Source organism: Engystomops pustulosus, chromosome 3, assembly GCF_040894005.1.
Source record: "Engystomops pustulosus chromosome 3, aEngPut4.maternal, whole genome shotgun sequence".
In the NCBI taxonomy this organism is placed as follows: domain Eukaryota; kingdom Metazoa; phylum Chordata; class Amphibia; order Anura; family Leptodactylidae; genus Engystomops; species Engystomops pustulosus.
In genome coordinates this window covers 75,869,808-75,893,237 of record NC_092413.1, presented here as the reverse complement: position 1 = coordinate 75,893,237, position 23,430 = coordinate 75,869,808, and the positions used below count along the sequence as shown (strand labels likewise).

At 42.0% G+C, this 23,430-nt stretch overlaps 1 protein-coding gene across 2 annotated transcripts in view; it reads left to right on the top strand.

The window, feature by feature from the left end:
* The window catches only part of TAF5L (TATA-box binding protein associated factor 5 like), a 42,451-nt gene extending 20,734 nt beyond the window's left edge, over positions 1-21,717 (top strand). For both annotated transcript variants that reach the window (XM_072141118.1, XM_072141119.1), the window contains exons 2-5: positions 1,542-1,686; positions 15,726-15,830; positions 18,522-19,246; positions 20,304-21,717. In XM_072141118.1, the coding sequence (XP_071997219.1) occupies positions 1,542-1,686; positions 15,726-15,830; positions 18,522-19,246; positions 20,304-21,119 (1,791 nt within the window). In that variant the 3' untranslated portion in view covers positions 21,120-21,717. The remainder of the gene's footprint in view (positions 1-1,541; positions 1,687-15,725; positions 15,831-18,521; positions 19,247-20,303) is intronic.
* The last annotated feature ends 1,713 nt before the right edge of the window (positions 21,718-23,430 follow it).

The window sequence follows — 23,430 nt, the reverse complement described above, 5'->3', positions numbered from 1 at the left end:
GGCTGATGATGGCGGCATCGCCACTGACCATCTGTGTTGACAGATATCAGACATCCACGTCCACTCCTCATTGTAGACTGGAGGAAGCTGACTGACCTGACTACCAGTTCTGGTGGAAGTTGACATCTGGGAGTCTACAATCGCTCTGCGCTGCTGGTAAACTCTGGATAACATGGTCAGTGTTGAATTCCACCTCGTGGGCACGTCGCGCAACAGTCGGTGAGCGGGCAGTTGGAGTCGTGAGCAAATCAGACCGATTGGGGTATGTATTGAGGAACCGCTGAACTATGAGATTTAACACATGGGCCAGGCATGGCAGCATCTAACAAGGGCTGTTGGGTTCTTGTAGACTCACTCCTGCCTAACACTAAGCTAATATAACAGCCTAACGCTATCCCTGCAGCAGCAGCAGCTCTCTCCCTAACGGCATCCAGACAGAGAGTCATGCGAGCAGCGGGGGCAGGGGCTAGTCTATTCCAGGGTCACCTGATCAGGCCAGCCAACCACTGCTATCGACGTGTAAGGGTACCACGTCATGCTGGGTGGAGTGCAGAGTCTCCTGGCTTGTGATTGGCTCTGTTTCTGGCCACCAAAAATCAAAACGGCAGGAGATGCCATTTTCTCGAGCTGGCGAAGTATTTGTCTGAGCAACGAGCAGTTACGAGTATGCTAATGCTCGAACGAGCATCACTAGTTATCACCAAGTTCGTAACGACCCACCTAATAAAACTATCATTATGAACCTGCGCAATAAATACCTAAAAAAGAAAAAAAAAAAAAAAATTGCCTCTCTTCCCTCAAAATAATACAATATCAAATATCTACTACAGAAAAGTACTGGTGGTACATAATTTCCTGCTAAAAATAAGCCCTAAATCAAAAGGGTTGTACCTCTCAGAAGACGGCAATGCCAAAACTGTAGAATTTTTTCACATGTTTTATTCTGGAAGATTTCTAAAACGCTATATAGTTAATGCCAAAGTAGAAAAAGCCAAAAATCTATTAAAGAAGTGATATTTTCTCATCTTGCAAAAAATAATCTCTTCTCATATAGCCACATTAACAGGAAAACAAACATTTTATAGCTTGCTAATAACCGTCACATCTAATAGGGCAAAAGTGGCTGCTGCCTGGCTCTACTTCTCATCTGCACCCGAAGTGCACCCATAACAAGTAACAGGAATGTGGAATGCTGTTGCTTTGCACTATAAAGCTATACCGCTTTTTTCTTTTTGTGAAAAATATTGTATCTTGATACCTTTCCTGGTATTGCATTGCACTCAAAATTCTGGTGGTGGTGCAACCCAATTGTGTATAGATGATCATAGCCGTGATAGTGTCGGCACTCTTTGGATTCTGAATTTTAACAGGTTAATATCAGCAATTGGAGCCTCAAGTTTGTCATGTTTTAGAAAGGGCTCATTTGCTGTGTTGGTACTGTAAGCGGAAACCATTATAAGCCATAAATATAAATTTGTATATGTTACTTGTTTTGTGTTTCTTGCTAAAGTTTCTTGCCTCTTTGTAATACTCTTTTGTAGACCATGAAGCGAGTACGCACAGAGCAGATTCAGTTGGCTGTGACCTGCTATCTCAAACGTCGTCATTATATAGATGTGGATGGATCTCTAAAGCAAGGGCTTCGACTTTGCCAGACTGCAGATGAAATGGCAACTAATCTAAGTGGTAGGTGGATAATCATATTTGGATTGTTAAAACCTGAGGATTAAATGTGTTTGGGCAGCTTTTTATTCCAGTGATGACCTAAAGTATACCATTAAACTCAAAATGTCCATTTTTAAACCAGACTTTAATGTATTTGTCTTGGCCACAAAACCTTTGAAGCAATTTTTCATTTTATTTCAGGAAGGAATAGAGTACTGTAAAACTTGTACTCTTGTACAGTGGGAAAAACTTGTACAGTTGTAAAAAAAAAAAAAGTCAGTCACCAACTGCAAGTTCTCCCACTTAAAAAGAGGCCTGTAATTGGCATCATAGGTAGACCTCAACTATGAGAGACAAAATGTGAAAACGAATCCAAAAAATCACATTGCCTGATTTTTAAAGAATTTATTTGCAACATGGAGTCCCTGGATCTCCTTTAGAACCCAACCGGCCATGGAAACTTGGCTACAGGCTAGTGACCCAGCACCCTAAAGCTCAACTCCTGGGTATAAGGCAGCCTCTTACCCCCTCCCCCCACCTTTCCACACACATCCCTCTCTATCCTACCCTTCATGTTGTCTTGTGTCTCCATGTTGTCTGTGCTATGTTAATTGAGTTATTTTTCATGGTCTCTTTTGTTTTGGACCGTGACAGTTTTTCTCTTTTGTTATTTTTCTGTTCCAATACATTCAATCTCATTATGCACTCAATCCTGTCATTCTAAGCATTCAACATAATGATGCCTCTACTCTTGAATTGCTTGTCACAATTTATTATACATGTCAATGTGCATATTAAATTAAAACGTTATTGAACCATAAAGAATTTATTTGCAAATTAAAATGGAATATAAATATTTGGTCACCTACAAGCAAGTAATGTCTCACGGACCTGTGACTTCTTCTTTAAAGGAAATCTACCATTTGCTTTTGTGCATTTTGAAAAAAACCTACCTTGAGAATTCTGTAGCTGCACTGATGCTGCCACATATCTTGTTTAATCCCTGATCCGAGTGATTTTGTTCAAAGAACAATTATAAAATTATGATAATGAGGCTCTGTCGCGTCTGTGGCTGCTTCAGAGAACACTGTATTCACTGTGTTGTCCCTGACAGACAGAAGTAATCAGTTGCTGCTGTCTGAGTCATCAAGCTCAGGTTGATTACACCCATCTGGACAGTTCAGGAAGCTCATTATAATGTGTTAGCCAGTATCCTCCCAGCCTTACCAAGGTCCTGAGTTTTATAATTGTTTTTGAAGCAAAACTACTGTACTCGGATTAGCTATTAAATAAGATATATTTCTGCATCAATTTAACTACAGGATTCTAAAGGTTAGAAGAAAATTCGTAGTTGGTTTCTTACATGGTGTGAATGGTTCAAAATTTGCTGCACAACAACTACTTTGCTTTTTAACACATTTTACTAGCAAATTCAATGTTGCCCTATGAGCTCCTGTTTTTTCCCCCTCTTTGGCTAATTATTATGTCTTCATGTGGGAGGAATACTCCATGTACAGTGTGGAAGATATATAGATGATATGTATGATATATTTCATAAAATACATCAACGATAACAATTTTAATTTCCACTTTACATATACTATGGAGAAAAAAAAATGTATAGTTTCTAGATATCCTATTGGAGGGATTGACTTCTACCAATACCATTATTACCTTGTTTTACAGGAAACCGATTAGTGGGAATTCTATATTACATGTCACTACTAACCACCCCGGCCATGTTACACAAAGCTTACCTTTGGTCGAATTATTTATGCTAAATGTAGCTGCAGTAATGATTCCCTAGTTGATAAACGGGTTACAAAAAACATATATTACATATGGCAGAAAATAAAGCTGACACTAGATTTTTATACAACAAACACACAATAAATCATCTGATCTATCTAGAACAGGTAGTCTTTTTCTACGCCATACAGTAGGGATTATTATGATACCGTATTTTTCAGACTATAAGGTGCACTAAAAATCCTTTGATTTTCTCAGAAATCAAAGGTGCGCCTTATATATGAACCATACTTAAAGACAACAGCTGCCTTGAACTGTGCGCAGGTATGCCACCTGCTGGTCATTCATCCTTATTATCAGGTGCGCCTTATACTCCGGTGCGCCCTATATATGAACCTAGATGTTTTAGCGGGCATTTATTGATTGTGCACCTTATACTCCGGTGCGCCTTATAGTCCGAAAAATACTGTATAAAAATTATTAAGATACATTACGCATGGTCTTAATATTTACATGACTGTCGGGGGACGTATGTACAGCTGCAAGCTTGTGACCGTATATACATCCCCCATAGGCGCTTATGGGCACACGCAGTGATGTGTGCGGCACTGTACCGCTCTGTACACAGGGAAAAGATGGGACATGTCCTATCTTTCCCCATGTTATGGCAACATGCGCCATGCATCACAATGGAGAGGGTAGGTGTCACCACTGTGTACTACCTGTGTATTCTGTTCTCTGCTACATATACAGTTATCTGTTGTGTGTACTGTTTGTCTAGTGTGCCATGAAGGCAATTACATGCTACTGGGTTGGTTCCTCACCCTATATAATCCAGTTACGGACCGGGCTCATAATAAAGGAGAGCTGGTGGCGCCTTATTTGGGTTAATAAGGTTCTATTTTACGAAGGCTAGTGAAGGGGGTCCTTCAGCCATTAAGGGTTGTGATATTCAAAGGTTGTGCGGACAACTCTATATCACTCCCTGCGCTTTTCAGAACCCGTGCGTTCTGGGAATGTCTATAAAAGGGTAATTTAATTGACCTTGCGTAGATCTCTGGGGTCCGAAACGGCACATTTTCCTTCAAAGTGGCTATGCCCTGTTGCTGAAAATGTATTAACTTTTTTTTTTTTTTTGTGTTAAATTTATTCAACATTTTCTGGCTGCCCAATTACAACAGCTGAAGGGGTGGGGACAGCGGGGTAGTTTTATAGTAAATAGTAATAGTGGAACACCTTCTGTCCTACTGTAATGATGGGAGACTCCTGTAAATAGGTGCCTAGACCCGACCCCCGAACATGCTCCTTACGGTAGCTTTATTAATAGAAGTATGGAGGAGATCCAAGCTAATGCTAGGACTGGAGGGCTGCACAAAGATTGTGGAGGAATCCACAACTCCATTGAGGTGAATAAATTGCAAGAAGTTGGGGTATGGGAAAATAATGGGAACCATACGGTAGGACAAGAAGTATCAGATGGGGTAGTAAAGAGCTTTGAGCAGCTACGGGAGCAGTATCAACTGCCACATAGCATGTTTTATAGGTACCTTCAGTTAAGGCATGCTTTGGATACTCAAATGAGAAGTTCCCCATTGACAATTAAAAACCATTTAGTTATTAACACTTTGATTTCCCCAGGTAATGGCAGGGAAATAATATCACTCATATATATACAATTACTAGACGAATATCATAAAAAATTCCAGTTGACAATTCGATCTAAATGGGAAGCTGATATTGGGCCCATAACGGACGAACAATGGACTTCTATCCTAGCTTGGACACCTGCCCTGTCTCCTAGTGAGAAGCATAGATTCTCACAACTATTCCTATTCCACAGAACATATAAGACCCAGATGTGGCTATGTAGGATTGGCATAAGGAGTGATGACTGCTGTCCCAGATGTGGTAGTGTTGGGGCATACCTACTCCACATGATGTGGGAGTGTTCTGAACTGGATACTTTTTGGAAGGAGGTACTAGATCTTGTAAAGAAGGTATATGATGTGCAGATCCCTGCCACTCCTATGATTTGCGTTCTGGGTTGGGTAGATGAGGTATCAGATGAAAGGGGACCTCGACTGGGCATTGCCCGTATGTTGTACCAAGCGAGAAAACTGATTGCGTACCACTGGATACAGGCCGCTCCTCCCACTAAACAGGAATTCATTAATAAAATGAATAAGATAATAAGGTTAGAGAAGGGGGTATACATTAAAAGAAAGGCGGAAAAGCGATTTGAGAAAATATGGGGGCCTTGGCTTGACTCACCAGGACTGCCATCTGTGCACCTGCGCAGGAACCAGTTTAACATTTTGTAAGATATTGTATGAGAAATATGGTGTAATTACTGTAAACGGAAACTGGCTGTTATAAGCTTTATTGATATACATGTAACAGGAAGTTGTGGCCCTTGATCTACATTTGTATAAGTTGCTAACTCCATCACACAATGTATAATGTATACTGTATGTAAAATAGATCCTTTCATGCTGTACGGTCTCTGGAGGGTAGGTGGTTGGGTATCTGTTTTTGTTTTGAGTGTTGTAAACTGAAAAAAGAATGGATTAAAAAAAAAAAAAAAAAAAAAAAATATTCAACAGGTCCATAAGATTACCGGAATACCAAATTTCTATGTTTTTGCTTACATTTTACAAATTTTGTACAATAAAACCTCATGTGGGACAAAAATCTATAGTTTTTGCTTCACCATTTTCCAAGTAGCAGAACTTGTGTGACATATGACAACAATACCATTTTTGAATTGATACGGTTTTGGTGGATTTTTAATTTTTATTTTCGGTATTGTATAATAATGTCTTTTTGGCGATACTTCATGTGTGGGGTTTGTATGGGGAGTTTCACTTTTTTATTGTATATGTAAGTGTAATGGGTAACAGGATTTTGGGGACTTTTTGATTTTGGTTTTTTTTTTTTTTTCCTTTTTCCACTATGGGACATAGTAATCGTTATAATACCCTTCAATATTGGGGTATTATAGGCTGACATACTTGACATAGGCTGTAATACAAGACAAACAGATGGCCAGTTCTATCGGCGGTATATAGAAAAGCACTATAACCTCAAAGAAGTGTCCACATCAATAAAATTGACTCTACCCTGAGTAAGAAATGAGACTAATTTAATAAGGTAAAAACAGGATCGGAAGTAGTAGATCCTCTGTACCACTGTGGACAATGACATAAGCTGACACCTGGGATCGGAGTCTAAGTGGTACCCGGTTTTCAACAGAGCCCGCCGCAAAGCAGGTTGGACTTGTTGCGGCGTGGTACCACTAGGTCGTTCCATAGATACGACTTTGTCCGTGGTGGCAGCCAAGGAGTAGTACACTGACGTAAGGCAAACTCGTGGTCTGAGATGAGCAGCACTGGGACGTTCCAGTAGATCAGGACAGGTAGCACGGAATTGAGGTCACAACAGGAAATCGGGATAATCGCAGAAGGTTTGGAATACAGCTTTCTCGGGCATGGAAGCACAAAGATCCGGCAGGGAACATAGGAAGGGGCTGGAATTTATTTGTGCCACTTAGTGGCAAGCTGGTCCTTTAAATTTTACAGAGCAGGTGCACGCGACCTAGGACGTGGTAGCGCATTCGCTGCAGCGTGGACATTACGGTGATTGCCGCTGAGGCACACAGAGGTACACTGTACACTACAGTATGGAAGTATATGCGGATTTTCCTCCTCATTCATTACAATGTGTGAATCACAAGTGCACTAGAACCTATCAATCTACCACATAATTTTCCACCTACCCTAGATGATAGATATTTGCTATACCTACTCTCCTAGCATCCCAGAACCCCATATAATTCCGCTGCCACCTCCAATACATTAACTTTGCAATAGGGGCCTATTTACAAGTTTGTAACACCTTTTAATAATAAAGAATCAAGTTATATGATTATATTCTGAGTTCCCAGAATGCGATCAATCTGCATAGCATGAACCACGTCGTCATAGAAATATGAACTGTCCAAATATGGTGTTTCTACATTTCTGAGGACATTTCCTAAAACAAGGTCTCTAAATTAGAGATGAGAAGTCAGGGCTGTGGATGAAGAGGAGGGACGGATGCAGATTTTATGTTTTTCTCCAAGTGTCCAGCTGTCCTCAACCGCCAGACCGCAGCTCTAGACTATTCACCTACCTCTTAAGAATGGAAGGATTTTATCTAAAAGCTGAGTAGACAGAGTTACACTGTTGCACAAGATATGATTAGCGTGATTTGGGACACTAAACCACCCACCAGACCTTATGGACTGGTGGTTTATTTTCCCAAAATACCCCCTACACAGATCATAAAAAGAAACCCAGCGTTGCGGCTAGTGAAGCTATTGTAGTGCACTCCGGCTTCACTGCCATACTGTCCCGGCTTCACTTCTCGCAACATGAGAGGCAATGAATCTGTTGATGTGAGTATTAAGTGCCTCATCTGACTCACAGCGAGGTAACTATAATTGTAGCCACTCACAGGTTATATACTGGTCAATTTGGGACCCTAAATCATAGGTCCATATGGACGTTTAGGTGGTTTAGTATAATTCAGTTAAAGGAATTCTTCCACCAGGATCAAGGATTTAAACCAAGTACATTTACTTACTGGTCTGTACCCACTTCAACAGCATCTGTTCTTCATATATTAGGCCGTCTGCTCCACTCATCTCTGGGAGCAACGTAGCAGCCTACCCTGTTTAATGGGGAAAACCCCTATAACATTGTGACCATTTTAGTGGAGCTACCGCCGTGGGAATTAACTGTTATCTTTATTGGATTTCTTCCTCTGCATTTCAGTACAAAACCTTATTACATACTGATTATTATACCCCCCCCCCCCCCCTTTCATCCTGTGTTCAAGATGGGAATGTCCTGGGGATGTGTTGAAAACAACTTTGATGTACATAAGCTCTTCAATGACTAATGATCTAATGTCCTTTTGGCCCTCCTAGTGAGACCTCTGCACCCTGCTGATCCGACAGAGGAAGACATGAGTGCTACCGCGTCACTTACTGGGCTACTCGCCCAGTTTCACTAGACAGTCTCCCTGCAAACCTCATACACTCTGCCACCGGAGCTACAGTCATGGCCAAAAGTTTTGAGAATGACACAAATATTATATTTTCACATGATTTCTTGCCCAATTGATTTTATGTGTGTGTTTTTTTTTATCACATACAGAAATACAAGTGCAATCATATTGTGAGTAACAAAAGCTTTTATTGACCGTTAGAATGAGTTAATGCAGCAGGTCAATATTTGCATTCTCCCTGGCATGCTCTCAATCAACTTCTGGACCTAATCCTGACTGATAGCAGTCCATTCTTGCACAATCAGTGCTTGCATTTTGTCACAATTTATTGGTTTTTGTTTGTCCACCCGTCTCTTGATGATTGACCACAAGTTCTCAATGGATCTGTGGAGTTTCCAGACCATGGACCTAAAATCTCTGTTTTATTCCATTTAGTTATCGCCTATGGCAAGGTGCTCCATCATGCTGGAAAGGGCAATTGTTGATCACCAAACTGCTCTTGGGTGGTTGGGAGAAGTTGCTCTTGGAGGACATTCTGGTACCATTCTTTATTCATGGATGTGTTTTTAGGCAAGACTGTGAGAGAGCCGATTCCCTTTGCTGAGAAGCAACGCCACACATGAATGGTTGCAGGATGCTTTACAGTTGGCATGAGACAAGACTGGTGGTATCGCTCACCTTGTCTTCTCTGAAAAAGCTGTTTTCCAGATGTTCCTAACAATCGGAAAGGGGATTCATCAGCGGTCCACTCCCTGTACCTTTTGCAGAATATCAGTCTGACCCTGATGTTTTTCCTGGAGAGAAGTGGCTTCTTTGCTGCCCTCCTTGACACCAGGACTTGCTCCAAGAGTCTCCGCCTCCCAGTGCGTGCAGATGCACTCACACCTCCCTGTTGCCATTCCTGAACAAGCTCTGCACTGCTGGTAGCCTTATCCCGAAGCTGAACCACTTAAGAGACGCTCCTGGCACCTGCTGGTCCTTCTTGGGCTCTTTGGAGCCTTTTTGGCAAAATTGAACCTCTCTCCTTGAATTCCTTGAGGATGCGATAGATTGTTGACTGAGGTGCAATCTTTCTAGCTGTGATATTCTTCCCTGTTATGCCAGTTTTGTGCAGTGCATTGATGACTGCACGTGTTCCTTTAGAGATAACCGTTGTTAACAGAAGAGAAACAATGATGCCAAGCACCAGCCTCCTTTTAAAGTGTCCAGTGGTGTGATTCTTACTTAATCATGACAGATTGATCTCCAGTCCTGTCCTCATCAACACCCACACCTGTGTTAATGGAGCAATCACTGAAACAATGTTAGCTAGTCCTTTTAAGGCAGGCCTGCAATAAAGTTGAAATGTGTTTTGGGGGAAAAAGTTCATTTTCTAGGCAAATATTGTTTTTGCAATTAATTGCTGTTAAGCTGATCACTCTTTATAACATTGTGGAGTATATGCAAATTGCCATTATATAACCTCATGCAGTAGACTTTGTGAAAATTAACATTTGTATCATTCTCAAAACTCTTGGCCATGACTGTACAGTCCCTGCTCCAAAGCCTGCCAACTAAATAATTTTTAATGGTTAATTGAGGAAGTCAAGGACACTTTCCGCAGAGAACTAGATTCAGTCAGATAAGATGTACGCTGCTTAGTGCACAGAGTGGACGGCAGAGAGGCATCCCATGATGACACCAGAATATATGTACCGCAACTTCAGGAAAATGTGGCTACTCAAGCCACCATCATACGTGACATGAACCGTTACATTGAGGACATAGATGACTGGGGGCGCCACAACAATATTCAAATTCGAGGAGTGCCTGAGCCAAGAGGGGCTGAGAATGTTAGTCTCCTGGAGGCTCTATTCACCAAGACCAAGTGACCTAGTATGTTGTGTAACGGACTATGAACTCAAAGAACGAATAATGATAAAGACTAGGAAAATGCCCCCCCCCCCTCCCCTAATCCAGGTCCAAGTCTTTGCTGATCTCCCTTGGATAACACTGCACAAGCGACGCCAACTATGGCCACTATTTTCAAAGCTGCATGAGAATGGAATCCCATACCGCTGGGGCTTCCCCTTCACATTGATGGCTACTAGTCAGGCCATAAGGCACTGCTACAGACCTATGCAGACATACATGCCTTTTGCCGTGCGCTGGACTTGGAGGTCCCAGGTGGAAAGAAAGAGGAACCCTCCCGGTCACGGAGACACTTCTAGACTCTAAGGGTATATGTGTAATCGTACATGGATCGCTTAAAGGGATCCCTCTTACACTGTGTAACATCTATGCCCCTAATACGGGTCAAATTAGGTTCCTTAAACATGTCTTCAGGCGACTATCCCGTTTCCCACCTGCAATTCTGCTTATGGGGGGGACCTTAACCTACCATTCTCTGCACAGATGAATCTCTTAGTGGGGCAAAATGCGCCCCACCCCCCAAATCCCCTCAGACTTTTAAGAGACTTCTGAGTACTTCCCGGACAACATTGTCTTTGACCTTTGGAGGATAGACAACCCATGAGACTGTTCCTTCTACTCCCCACCACATGGTACACACACTAGAATAGATTATTTATTTGGCTCCATACAAATTATGAGGAAATCTAGCTTGGGCCTAATCACTTGGTCAGACCATTCACCTCTTGCACTAGAACTATCAGACTCCAATCTTTCTGTTAGGGAATGCCACTAGAGCAGTGGTTCTCAACCTGTGGGTCGGGACCCCAGCGGGGGTCGATCGACCAAAATCGGGGGTTGCCTAAAGCCATTGGAGCCGAAATTTTACAGTGTTTTTACTGCGAGTTGCATGGTTTGGGGTCACCACAGCATGAGGAACTGTATTGCGGGGTCATAGCATTAGAAAGGTTGATAACTACTGCACTAGAGGCTTAATGACAGTGCTGGCCAACTTCATCACAAACCATTTCGAGTCTGTCATTGCTGACTTGCTGGGAGGCCCATAAGATGATGGTGAGGGGGGGAATGCATCACATTGGCGTTGGCTATGAAAAAGGAACACACAAAAACTCAGGTAGAATTACTCTACTCCGCTCCTACTCCCAACCCCTCCTTAAGAAGGTTATAGAGATTAGGCCCACTCTAAAAGAAGTAACAATTGCAAGCTCCAAGCAAAAATATTACAAATAGGGTAATAAAGCACATACCCTCTTGGCAAGACAATTATCAGAGAAATAAAGTAGGTCCACAGTCCATTCCATCCGCCGTTCTAACGGATCAATATGCTACGACTTCTGGGAAATTTAAAATATCTTTCATTCCTACCAAGCTCATTGCCCCGTGACCCTTCCTAGCATGACTCCCAAATTGACACTTATTTAAAGTCCTGCAACCTTCCCTGCCCCCCTCCGGTAGCGCTGACCTCCTTCAATGCTCCTATTGAAGCTGAAGTATTGACAGAGGTCCTGAAATCACTTCCAAATGGCTTATCTTTGGTTACTCTTCTCCCCTTACCTACTTAAAGGGAACTTGTCACCAGGAGACCCATTTTTAGAACTCCCCCAGTCCACACAGAGCATAGTACATACACTGCCAAAGAGTTTTTGTATAAGCAATAGGTTTTACAGAAAAAAAGATGTTATATTCTACCTTTCATTAGCATCTTCTGTGTGACTAGGCACTCGTCCACTGGGAGTGGCTAGAAAGGAGCGGTCCCCCCCAACCCCACCCTTGGGAAACTGCTCCTCCATGTGTCCTTTTCAAATATATGAATAACTCCCCACACTCGGGATTGGCTGTACAGGAGTAGGGGGTGTCGCTAAGCCAAGTGATGGGTGTTTTCATATATTTCAAAAGGACACATGGAGGAGCAGTTTCCCAAGGGTGGGGGGGGGAAACGGCTGCTTTCCAGCAACTCCCAGGGGACGAGTGTCTTCTGTAAAACCTATTTTTTTTATACAAAAACACTTTGGCAGTGTATGTACTATGCTCTGTGGGGACTGGGGGAGTGCTAAAAATGGGTCTCCTTGTTAGGAAAACTTATGTCTGGAAAACTGTACACCAAACTTCCACACTGTCTGAGAGCAGGCTGACAGAACAGAGCAAGAGGGCGAACTAACCCTGCGCTGTTCTACCAACTAGACCCTACCAAGGCAGAAACCACTAGACAGGGGAGCGTAACCTAACTGGTGAATACAATACCAGGGTGAAGCAAACAATGCTACAGGAGAGCAGGAATCCAGCTAGGCTGTAAGTTCCAGAAGGACAAACACTGGCACAGGTGGAAGGTCCGGATCCAATTTATGCAGCCTGAGATCCGCCCCCAGAATCCCATAGGAGCAGGAACCCAGGCTGATTCAGAAGACAGGCAGCTTAAATTTCCCTAAGGCGCACGCGCCCTGGATGCCTGCTGCCCCGCGCGTGCAGCAGGGTTAACTCTCTGCGGACTGGAGGCGGAGCCAGCGCGGAGACCTGCAGACGCGCTGTCCCTTCCAGCGGATCTGACACTCCTGGTGACAGGTTCCCTTTAAATTGTACAATGCCTTTCTCCAGGGAACTTTGATTCCGCTGGAAATGTTTCATTCCCACATTACTTTAATCCCCAAGCCTGACAAGAACCCACTGGATTGCTCCAACTATCGTCCCATTGGATTATTAAATGCAGATTATAAGATTTTTACAAAGCTCCTGGCTAGCTTGCTTATCCAATGGATTCCCCAGCTAATCCACAAGTACCAAGTTGGATTTGTCCCGTCTCGTCAGGGGGAAGACAACACCAGGCGGACAATTCACCTATCTTTGGCTGTATATAGCTATTTACAAATCGGATGCTTTCTGTCTTCTTTATATGGCTCACTGACGGTATCCACACTTACTGACTTTGAACGACTTTTTAAGTTAAACGTGTCCATAGCGGGACATCTAAACAATATACAGGATTTTACAAAACCCTGGCCCCTCAGAAATACCTAATGCTGTGGTACCACTGCATTATTACATTGTGTGTGATTATAATTATATATAATTATACCCTGATACACCTGATAAGCAAGAAAGTGTCAGTGCTCTACTCCACAATAGGCTCCTATTCACATTCGCTCATGAGGAATCTCACCACCCCTTTCCTTCAGGTTCGGAATAAAGGTCTCCTGGATTCAGTGTCATTCTCCCCGCCTCCACTTACTGGATTGAAGCTTGCACCCCGTCTCACTCTCGTGCCTGAGGTTCACTATCGTCCCTGTATCGGAGATTGCGTATAAATAGTGCAGAACGCCAGGATAAAGGATACAAACAATTTATTGTATATAAGCACATTTAAAAAGTGTGCATATCAAAACCTTGAAATCAAAGAAGCCAAACGTCTTGCCGACCCAGGTTTCGCCTCTTCAGGCTTCTTCCGGAGCTTGCACGCTTCGGTCCAGTAAGTGGAGGCGGGGAGAAGGATGCTGAATCCAGGAGACCTTTATTCCTAACCTGAGGAAAAGGGGTGGGGAGATCCCTCATGACCGAATATGAATAGGAGCCTATTGTGGAGTACAGCACTGACACTTTCTTGCTTGTTCTGACTTTTGGATTTTGGGAGTGTGCCTAGTCAGTAGCTCCTCTGGATACACAAACTGTTTCAGAAACCAACACGTTTCTTTTAAAGACTGATACTCCTGATGTCTGCTGGCAGTGTGGAGCGGATGTGCCGCATATATTCTTGCTCTGCCCAAATATATGACCATACTGGACCACAGTTACAAATATTTTATCCTGTGTTCTGAAATACCAGATCCTTTAGACCAGTGATGGCGAACCTATGGCACGGGTGCCAGAGGTGGCACTCGGAGCCCTTTCTGTGGGCACTCAGGCCATTAGCCTAGCACAGAGTTCACCATACAGGACCAAATCCATTATATCTTCCTACAGTCCTAGGCAACTTATGAGATGCTGTGCTCGGCACTATTTCACAGGGACACTTCATTGACTGTTTGGAACTGCTTGAAAAGTGAGAAGTGCATTATCTTTGGAGGTCATCCTAGTGGGCCCACCATTCTTCCTAAACGGAGAGAACCTGGAGAGAAGCTACAATGATAATCTGAATTTGCCCACCTTCTTTCAACTGTATTGGTGTCCTCAGGGGGCCGATACAATTAAAGAAGTGGAAGAACAGGTAGCAATAAGTTACTGCTTAAAATGGCACACTGGCACATCAGGGTAAATAAGTGGGTTTTGGTTGTAGTTTGGGCACTCAGTCTCTAAAAGGTTCGCCATCACTGCTCTAGACCCTAGTATCTGTTTGTTAAATCTCTATCCTAAAGGAATGAGTAAGCACACCTCTAGGTTACTTCTACACCTTCTTACCGCAGCCAGATGTTTTGCTCTCTGCAAAATGGAAACAATCCACATCACCTTTCCGAGTGGAGCTTTGCACAAGAACACAAGAAATTCACAACTTAGTATACCTCACAGCACTCCTGCGCAACAGTAGGATAATTTGACCGTATATGGGCCCCATGGGATGATTATTGAACTGGTCAGAGTGTCAGCTCAAATGCTAGCTTCCACATCAGGAAGCATCCACCACACAGCCGACTTGGATACTACCCCTCACGCTTATCCCTTATGTCTTTACTGCATTGTGTTGCTGATGGTGTAACTGTAGCAGCTCCTTCCCCCACTAAATTCAGTCAGTACAACAGTGGGCAGGGAAGCGTGTGTGATGCCAGGACCAGCTACAGATGAGTCCTCATCTACTTGCGAAACACTGTGAAGAGTATGTATAGGTAATAAGTCTGATTATGTGTATTAGGTAATAAGTCTGATTATGTGTATTATTATATTATTTGTGTATGTAGGTGTGATGTCTGATTTACATGTGAACAAAGTGTACATGTTTATTCACAAAAGTTGCTCAATCTCTTAAGCCCCCATTGCTTGCATATACTGAAGGAGTTACTCAATCGTTACTGCGATATTTATGCACAGCAATGATTGCCTTGCATGGTTTGCAGTATATTAACGTGATCAACATGAGTTGTTATTATTATTATTATTATTATTTGTATTATTGAAAATACTCCTCATTGGCAAAAAATATTCCTTGAAAATGGAAAAAATGTAGTGCATAAGGGTTAATAATAGTTATTCAATAAGCTTTAATAAGATGGCTTTTTTAATGATGCAATTGGCCCTGCTAAAAAGTTTGAGTTTAGTATGACAATGAAAAATTTTTAATATGCTTGTCGTTAAGGTGAAAAATTGGCTTTGCTTCAAGGTGTGAAAACAAAAAAATGACCTAATGAATTTTTTTATATCTCTCTGTTTAGTACAAGCTGAGTCTAGCTGTTCAAATATTGTATCCGCTGCACCATGTCAAGTCGAACCACAACAATACGAATTCCAGTTTGCAAGGCTTCGAAATTTTCTTTTAGGTAAGTTAGGTTAGGTAAATCTTTAGATTTAAAATGTCCTAAATTTGTTATTCACGTATTTAAAAAAAACAGACCTCTGAGAAGAGGAAGCAGGTTCTCTTTTAAAGAGAAAAAATAACTCTGACCGGAGCTCCGAATAAAGTAATCGTCCCTCCTTTTAGAATGTTCGCTTTTCACTTCAAAGAAGAGGAGAAAGTTTATCTACAATTTGTGCAACACAACGACCTCCAACGGGAATAAACCACCATTCAGAACCTCCTTAGTGCGGTTTTCCTTCATCGACTCCACCACTAGCCGTAGCAGACCGCTAGAACAAAATATTTGCACAAATAGTGTAGTATGTTCTTAAAATGGGGTATCTTTTATTTAAAATATACTCACAAAGCGCTTAAAAATTGCATATCAAAATTTACAGAGGAAGCCAGCTACACATGACCACCCGACCCTGGGTTTCACCAAACACTGCTTCGTCCGGGGCATTGGAGGTCGTTGTGTTGCACAAATTGTGTATAAACTTTCTTCTCTTCTTTGAAGTGAATAGCCGAGGAACATTCTAAAAAGAAGGATGATTATTTTATTCAGAGCTCTGGTCAGAGTTATTTTTTCTCTTTTTAGAAGTGTTTTTGGGGACTGTTTATTTTTCTGGATAGCTCCTGGGCCGTTCTTGTAGCTCCTTTTTGTGAAGAGCGCTGCACAACATTTAAAAGTGGGTTCTCTTTTAAGTTGGCAGTTGCTGTAATACTGAAGGCATTATAACAACTTTATTTTTAATTCATCTCTTCTTGGTGTGGTAAAGATACCATTGGTTGCATACTTACCCAGCTGGTAGGGAGCACTTGGCTAACTTCACATAAACTACTATGCAGAATAAATAACCTAAACCGTGCAATATAACAACAATATTGTATGGGAAATTTATCTAAACAGCCAAATAAGAAGAGACAGGTCTTCATGTGAGCCACATATTATTGCTTTACACACAGAATATAGACTTTTGTTTTAACTGTATTTAAAAACATTTGCATTTATTTTGTTTTTTTTAAGGGAACCTCCCATTTGATTTGATGCATTATGAAGCAAACATGCTTTGAGGATGCTGTACCACACTGATGCAGGATCATATCTTGGTTTATCCCTGATCTGAGTGATTTTGCTGATAAAACCATTAAAAAATTAAAATTCTGATAATGAAGTCTCACTTCTGTGGCTGGGCTTGGTGCTCTTCCTACCAAATTAGTTATATACTGCACCAGAGGATGATGTAATCCCTGGATTGTGCCTGAAAGCAGAATAATCAATTGCGGCACCATCCTCCAGCTGCTGTGTATGAGTGATCCAGCTCATGTTGCTTAGTCCTGTCTGGACTAAGCCACATGTATAATACAAGCTACTTGTAACTTGTACAATCATGCAATCCAGCTTTCCTGAGGTTCTGAATGTCCTAATTGTTTTTTCAAAACCCACGAAACTCTGGGATTAACCCATCAGTGTAGCTACAGTATTCTCAAGGTATGTTTGGTTCATAATGCATGAAATCAAATGGTAGATTTCCTTTGAAGAAAATTTACCATCAAAATTGAGCATGATAAACCAGGGGTACATGCTCGTAGATCCAGGTACCATGAGTGTGGTAATCTTCATAGTTTATACAGTTGAAAAAAGACACACATCTATCAAGTTCAACTAAGGAAGGGAAGGGACTGGATGAGGAAGGTATCTATATAACCTAACCATTAATGTTATTTAGATGTAAAAAGGCATCTAGACCCTTCTTGAAGCTGTCTGCTTTCCCTGCTGTGACCAGTGCCTGAGGCAGGCTATTCCACAGATTGACAGTTGTCATAGTAAAAAAGCCCTGTCACTTCTGGTGATTAAACCTTGTTTTCTCCAGATGGAGACAGTGCCCCCTTGTCTTTAGATTTGACTTAATCTGGAACAACTTTAAACCATACTTTTTGTATGGATCATTAATATATTTATATAAATTAATCATGTCTCCTTGTAGCCTTCTCTTTTCCAGACTAAATAAATCTAGTTTTGTTTTTTAATCTTTCCTTATAACCGAGACCCGCCATACCCCTTATAGTTTTTTTGGCTCTTTGTTGAACCCATCCAGCTCCAGGGCATCCTTTTTTATGGACTGGTGCCCAGAACTGGACAGCATACTGCAGGTGAGGCTGAACCAATTCCTTGTACAATGGTAATATTACATCCCTACAACTTTTCAAATTATGGTAATGAAGGTGAGGGGCTCTGGGACTGTTTCGATTGCCCCTCAGTGTTGTCTTTTCCCTTGTTGTTCAATGAGCAGAACATGTTTATACTTCTCCTCATTGTCACAATGCGCAAAAAGACATTACTGAGGAGCTCTGAAAATGCCACAGAGCCCCTGAGGCTCATTAGCATAATTTAAAAAGTTTATTTTTGAAGAAAGGAAGCCATGGATAACAAGTTTCAGTGCTTGGATCTATGAGTAAGTGCACCTGGTTTATCATGCTTGATTTTTCATGGTAGAGTTCCCTTAAGAAATTAGTTGGATCTTAATGCAATATTGTATGCTAAAGTGTTAACGGACTTGCATATTTACTCTTGCGTAAGGCTGAGGGTTGATAAATAAATAGGATTGTATAAAGTTGAAAGCTTTGTCAATATCCCTTTAAAAATTGTCTATTTATGCTCTTTCCTATACAGAAGATGATTCTCCTGAAAGCCAGGATGTGTCTGCTGTCCTCTACCCTTTATTTGTGTATCTGCATCTTGACATGGTTCAGAATTGCATAAAAAGTATAGTAGATAGCTTTTACAGTCGTTTCCATGGAATTTTTCTTCAGAATCCTGCACAAAGAGATATAATTGAACAGCTTCAGACAACACTGACCATACAAGATATACACTCAAACTTAAAGTTGCAGGCATTCCTGGATAATAAGTATGTTGTCTGTCTTAAGGAAGACAGCTATAATTATCTTATTCGTTACCTGCAAAGTGATAACAACATTGCCCTGCTCAAGGCTCTGACATTACACGTCCATTTAGATATTCAGCCAATAAAGAGAACAGAGTACCAACTGTATGCAAGTAATAGTTTTTCGACAAGAGGAGGGAATGGTAATCTTGAGCCACAGGATGTACCAGCTCCTATTCTACAAAATGAAGCCGCCGTTGAGCAGCTGCAGGATTGTATAAAAAGAGTTAAAGATGGACCACCTTCTCTTACAACTATATGTTTTTATGCCTTCTATAACACTGAAAATTTGTTGAACAGTGCTGATATGTCCCCTAATAGAAAGCTGCTTGTTGCTGGGTTTGATAACTCCTCAATAAAACTGTGGAGCCTGAGGACAAAAAAGCTTAAAACGGAACCCAACAGAGTGGATGTTTCCCGCATACGACTAGCTAGTGATATCATTGAAGAGGTATGTTCTTTTGCTTGTGTGTTTAACTGTGTATGCACTTTTAATTCAGACGATTGGTTCAGATACTTTCACACTTTGATAACAGTAGAAATTGCTTTCCTAGTGCATAGGGAAAATGCAAGCAATCACTCAGTATTGGGGGAATGCTTAAACAGAGATTTCCATGGCTCAGAAAGACTATTTTCTATTTCATAAAGCTTCAGGTGCTTAGTTTTTTTTATAACAAAGTTTATAACTTTGCCTTTTTTCAGTCAACCAAGTGTATACGGGTGTAATTAGGAGAGGGAATGCCCCATAGCAAAATTCTGAATGGGGCCACCCTATCCCCTCAGAAAATATACATATGTGTGGATGAGTTTATAAATGTATCGGTGCATAAATGTGAGTATACAAATATTTATGTACATCTATACACTTTCCCAGATCGGTCCCAGTCGCTGCTGATCGCATGGAGGAAGTAGAAGGCTGGAATTGGAGATGAGAATCCTAGTGCTGCTTTTCCGTCCTGCTGTCCTAACATTTCTTATTTGTGCTGCACATTCATTCTTTGTACTGTGGAAGATGTGCACTGTTAAATACATATTATGCTATATTATATGCATAACATTTATATCATGGTGCACATCCACCATTCTTAAGGCGTGTCAAGTCGAATGCTGGGGCCCTCTGACACTGTGGGCCCCATAGCAGCTGCTATGGCTGCTACCACTGTAGTTACGCCCCTGAAAGTGTTGGATAAATAATCTGGTGTAGTCAGACATCGCAATAATTCCTTTACTAGCATCTGTGATTTTGGTACAGGCTGATTTATTCTGGCAAAATGCACTAGGCGTATACATAGCAACACATGTGATGCAGTGCCAACACAGCCAATACATACCTGAAGTAGATGTTAAAGTTACTAGGTAAAGCAAATGTTATTGGGTAGATGACATCACCCTGGTCACATGATATTTTTATGAAGTATTATTTTGGGCGGGTTTATTTAAATGGCATTATACCCTTTAATGCATTTGGCAACCCATAATACATTTTTGTTTCTTATTATCATTAACAGGATGAATTGGATGACCAGACAGGGACTGAAATGAAGATACTTAGAGGCCACAGTGGACCAATTTATAGTACACGTTTCTTGTCAAACAGTGCAGGCCTATTGTCGTGCTCTGAAGATGCCTCAATCCGCTACTGGGATCTAAACAGTTTTACAAACACCATCCTTTATGATGGTCATGCATACCCAATATGGGATCTTGATGTTAGTTCTTGTAGTTTGTTTTTTGCCAGCGGCTCTCATGATCGCACTGCCAGGCTTTGGTCATTCGACCGAACATTTCCTCTTCGGATATATTCTGGACATTTGTCGGATGTGGACTGTGTAAAGTTTCATCCCAATTCCAATTACCTTGCCACTGGGTCTACTGATAAGACTGTTCGTTTGTGGAGCAGTCAGCAAGGAAACTCTGTCAGACTTTTTACTGGTCACCGCGGGCCTGTACTTGCTCTTGCTTTTTCCCCTAACGGAAGGTACTTAGCTTCTGCTGGGGAGGACCATAGACTTAAATTATGGGATCTGGCATCAGGTACTCTTTATAAAGAACTGCGAGGGCATACTGACAATGTCAACAGTCTTGCCTTTAGTCCAGACAGTACTTTAATTGCTTCTGCATCAATGGACAACACTGTTCGTTTATGGGATATTAGAAATACATATTGCAATGCTCTTTCTGAAGGCTCTTCCAGTGAATTAGTCGGAGTATACACCGGACACACAAATAATGTTTTGAGTGTACAGTTTATGGCTTGTAATTTGCTTATGGTACTTGGGACCGCACAGGGACATCAGGATAATTCGTCTTTTTTTGGAAAATAGTTGGAAAATATTTTAAAACTGTGTACCCGAACAACCAGGGCACTGTTAAATCTATCAGCAGATATTGACTTAATAAACCACTATCTGCATGGTGTGAAGCATTATAATACCTTCCAGATTATGTTTCTATCATTGCAAAGTTTGATGGTATCCTCCAGAAAATTCACTTTGAAGTGAGAGATGCATCAAAGCTCTCTTAAAGTCTGGTGCATGATGGCGATCACCTTAGCGAGATGTTCTGAGGAGAAGAGCGTTTGCTATAAGTGCTACTCTTCCTAGCCCCATAACTTTATGGTCTCTCGGTTAGAGAGTGTAGCACTTAAGTAAAACCAATTTATATATGGCTTCTGAATAGTTTTTGAGGATGCCACCCCACTGACCCATAAAAGAAACATGATCATGATGTTGTTAATCTTCTTTATAACATACTGGCAGTGGTTTATTGACTTCAATCTGAAAACTTTTTTATTCTTGAGCAGTGGAAAATTGAATTTTAGTTTTGTGTCATGCTGCATAAAATTCATAATCCTAAAATGTTCTGTATCTACAAATGATGGTTTATTAACAGCAAGTAAAATAAATACAACATTTTAGTTTTTGGGGGGATTTGTTAAAGCCTTTTTGACTCTTCTGAATCTTGAGCTTGCCCATAGTGTCTCTCTTCTCTCTCTCTCTCTTTGTCTGTATCTCTCTCGAGGTGATCCCTCCATGAGCTTGTACATGTGTGGTAGCGTAATGCCGCCATCGCTTTCTATGCCTAAACAAATTGCCTAAACAAATATGTATATTTTTGTAGGGATAGGGGGGCACCATTCAAAAGACTGCTATTGGTTCCTGACTCTTGTAGTTATGCTCCTGTACACATGCCTTCAACTCTCTTGGGGGTTTAGAAAGTCAATTAGGGGTGGGAATGGATACCTCCACCCTTTAAAAGCCAGCATGTCTGATCTGCTGAGGAGTGTAAGTGGAAACTGCAGGACCTATGATGGCACCACAATGTGACCAGAGCTAACACAAGATAGAGGCATTACCTGCATACAGGTAATGTCCTATTTTTTGGGGAGGGGGGATTTTTAAAGATGGGGAATGGACAAAAATGCCAGAATCCTGATGTTAGACGTGACCACACAAGACTTGCAGTTATCATTTAGCTAACGGTGGTCCTAAAATGTTTTGTTGGTTATTAACGCTGGGAACCCGGGGCCTCTGGCTTTGGAGGGGCCCACGCCTGCCCATGCCCGGGCCCTATATGAAGAACTGCCACCAGTTTTAAAAATAAATAAAATTTATACTCCTTACAGCATCTTCTCCATGGTCCTGCGGCTCAGTCTTCCAGCCTGGACGCATCAATTTCATGTGCCGTTGTCGCCGGCCCAGTATATGCGCCGCGTGGTCTCTAACACGATTACGTCACGTGGCCGTGACACCGCCGCGGCATAGTGATGCGCCTGGGCTAGAAGAGGAGAAGACAGAGCCCGCGGGTCCAGTTAAAAGAACCTGGAAGGTGAGTATACATTTTTTTTTTTCTTTTAAAAGGGCATCTACTGTGGACATTTTATTAAAAGGGGGCATGTGCGGGTGGTGGGGTGTCCTGACCGCGTTGCAAAGCAGTAGTCTTTAAGTGGAGTGCCGTGCATGGCCAAGTGAAAAAGGGGCAAAAGATGCTCCCACAAAAGGTAATTGGTTGCCTACCCTCCTCCAACAGAGTCCCGCGTCGCCTCTCAAAGCAGCAGCGTGCTCCCTCATCAGCCCCGCAGAAGCTTCCCCGTAGGCACTGCAGGGTTACATCTCATTTGGCCTCTCCCCCAGGATTGAAGGCCCAGTGCACGATCAGCTCTCCATTCCAGCTCTGACCCTCCCTAGTCCAGCAAATCCCAGCACACCATCGAGCCTGTATCAGGTGCAGCTCTGAGCCACAGCACAATGGCCCCTCCACTCAAGACCCCCTCCGGGGCTCTCACTCGGGCCTTATTTGAAACCCCAAAGGAAGGATCCAAGGGGGAAAATGTCCTGCTCCAAAGCTCTCCAACCAAACATCCGCTGCTTGCTCAAGACAGTGAGACACTTGGGGCACCACAGCAAACGCACTAAAATGAACCCGATGGGGAGTCCAGTAGCATGTCTCACCAGGCTCTCCAGGGACACGCAGAATTGCTAGCCCTACTGGCTCTACTCCCATCTAATGGGGATATGGACACACTAGCATCTGATCTCAAAAGAGAGATTAACACAATACAAGATAATCAGATCCAGAGAAGAAAAACAGCGGATGTGTAGAAAATATCAATTTATTATATAGTTGATGAGTATT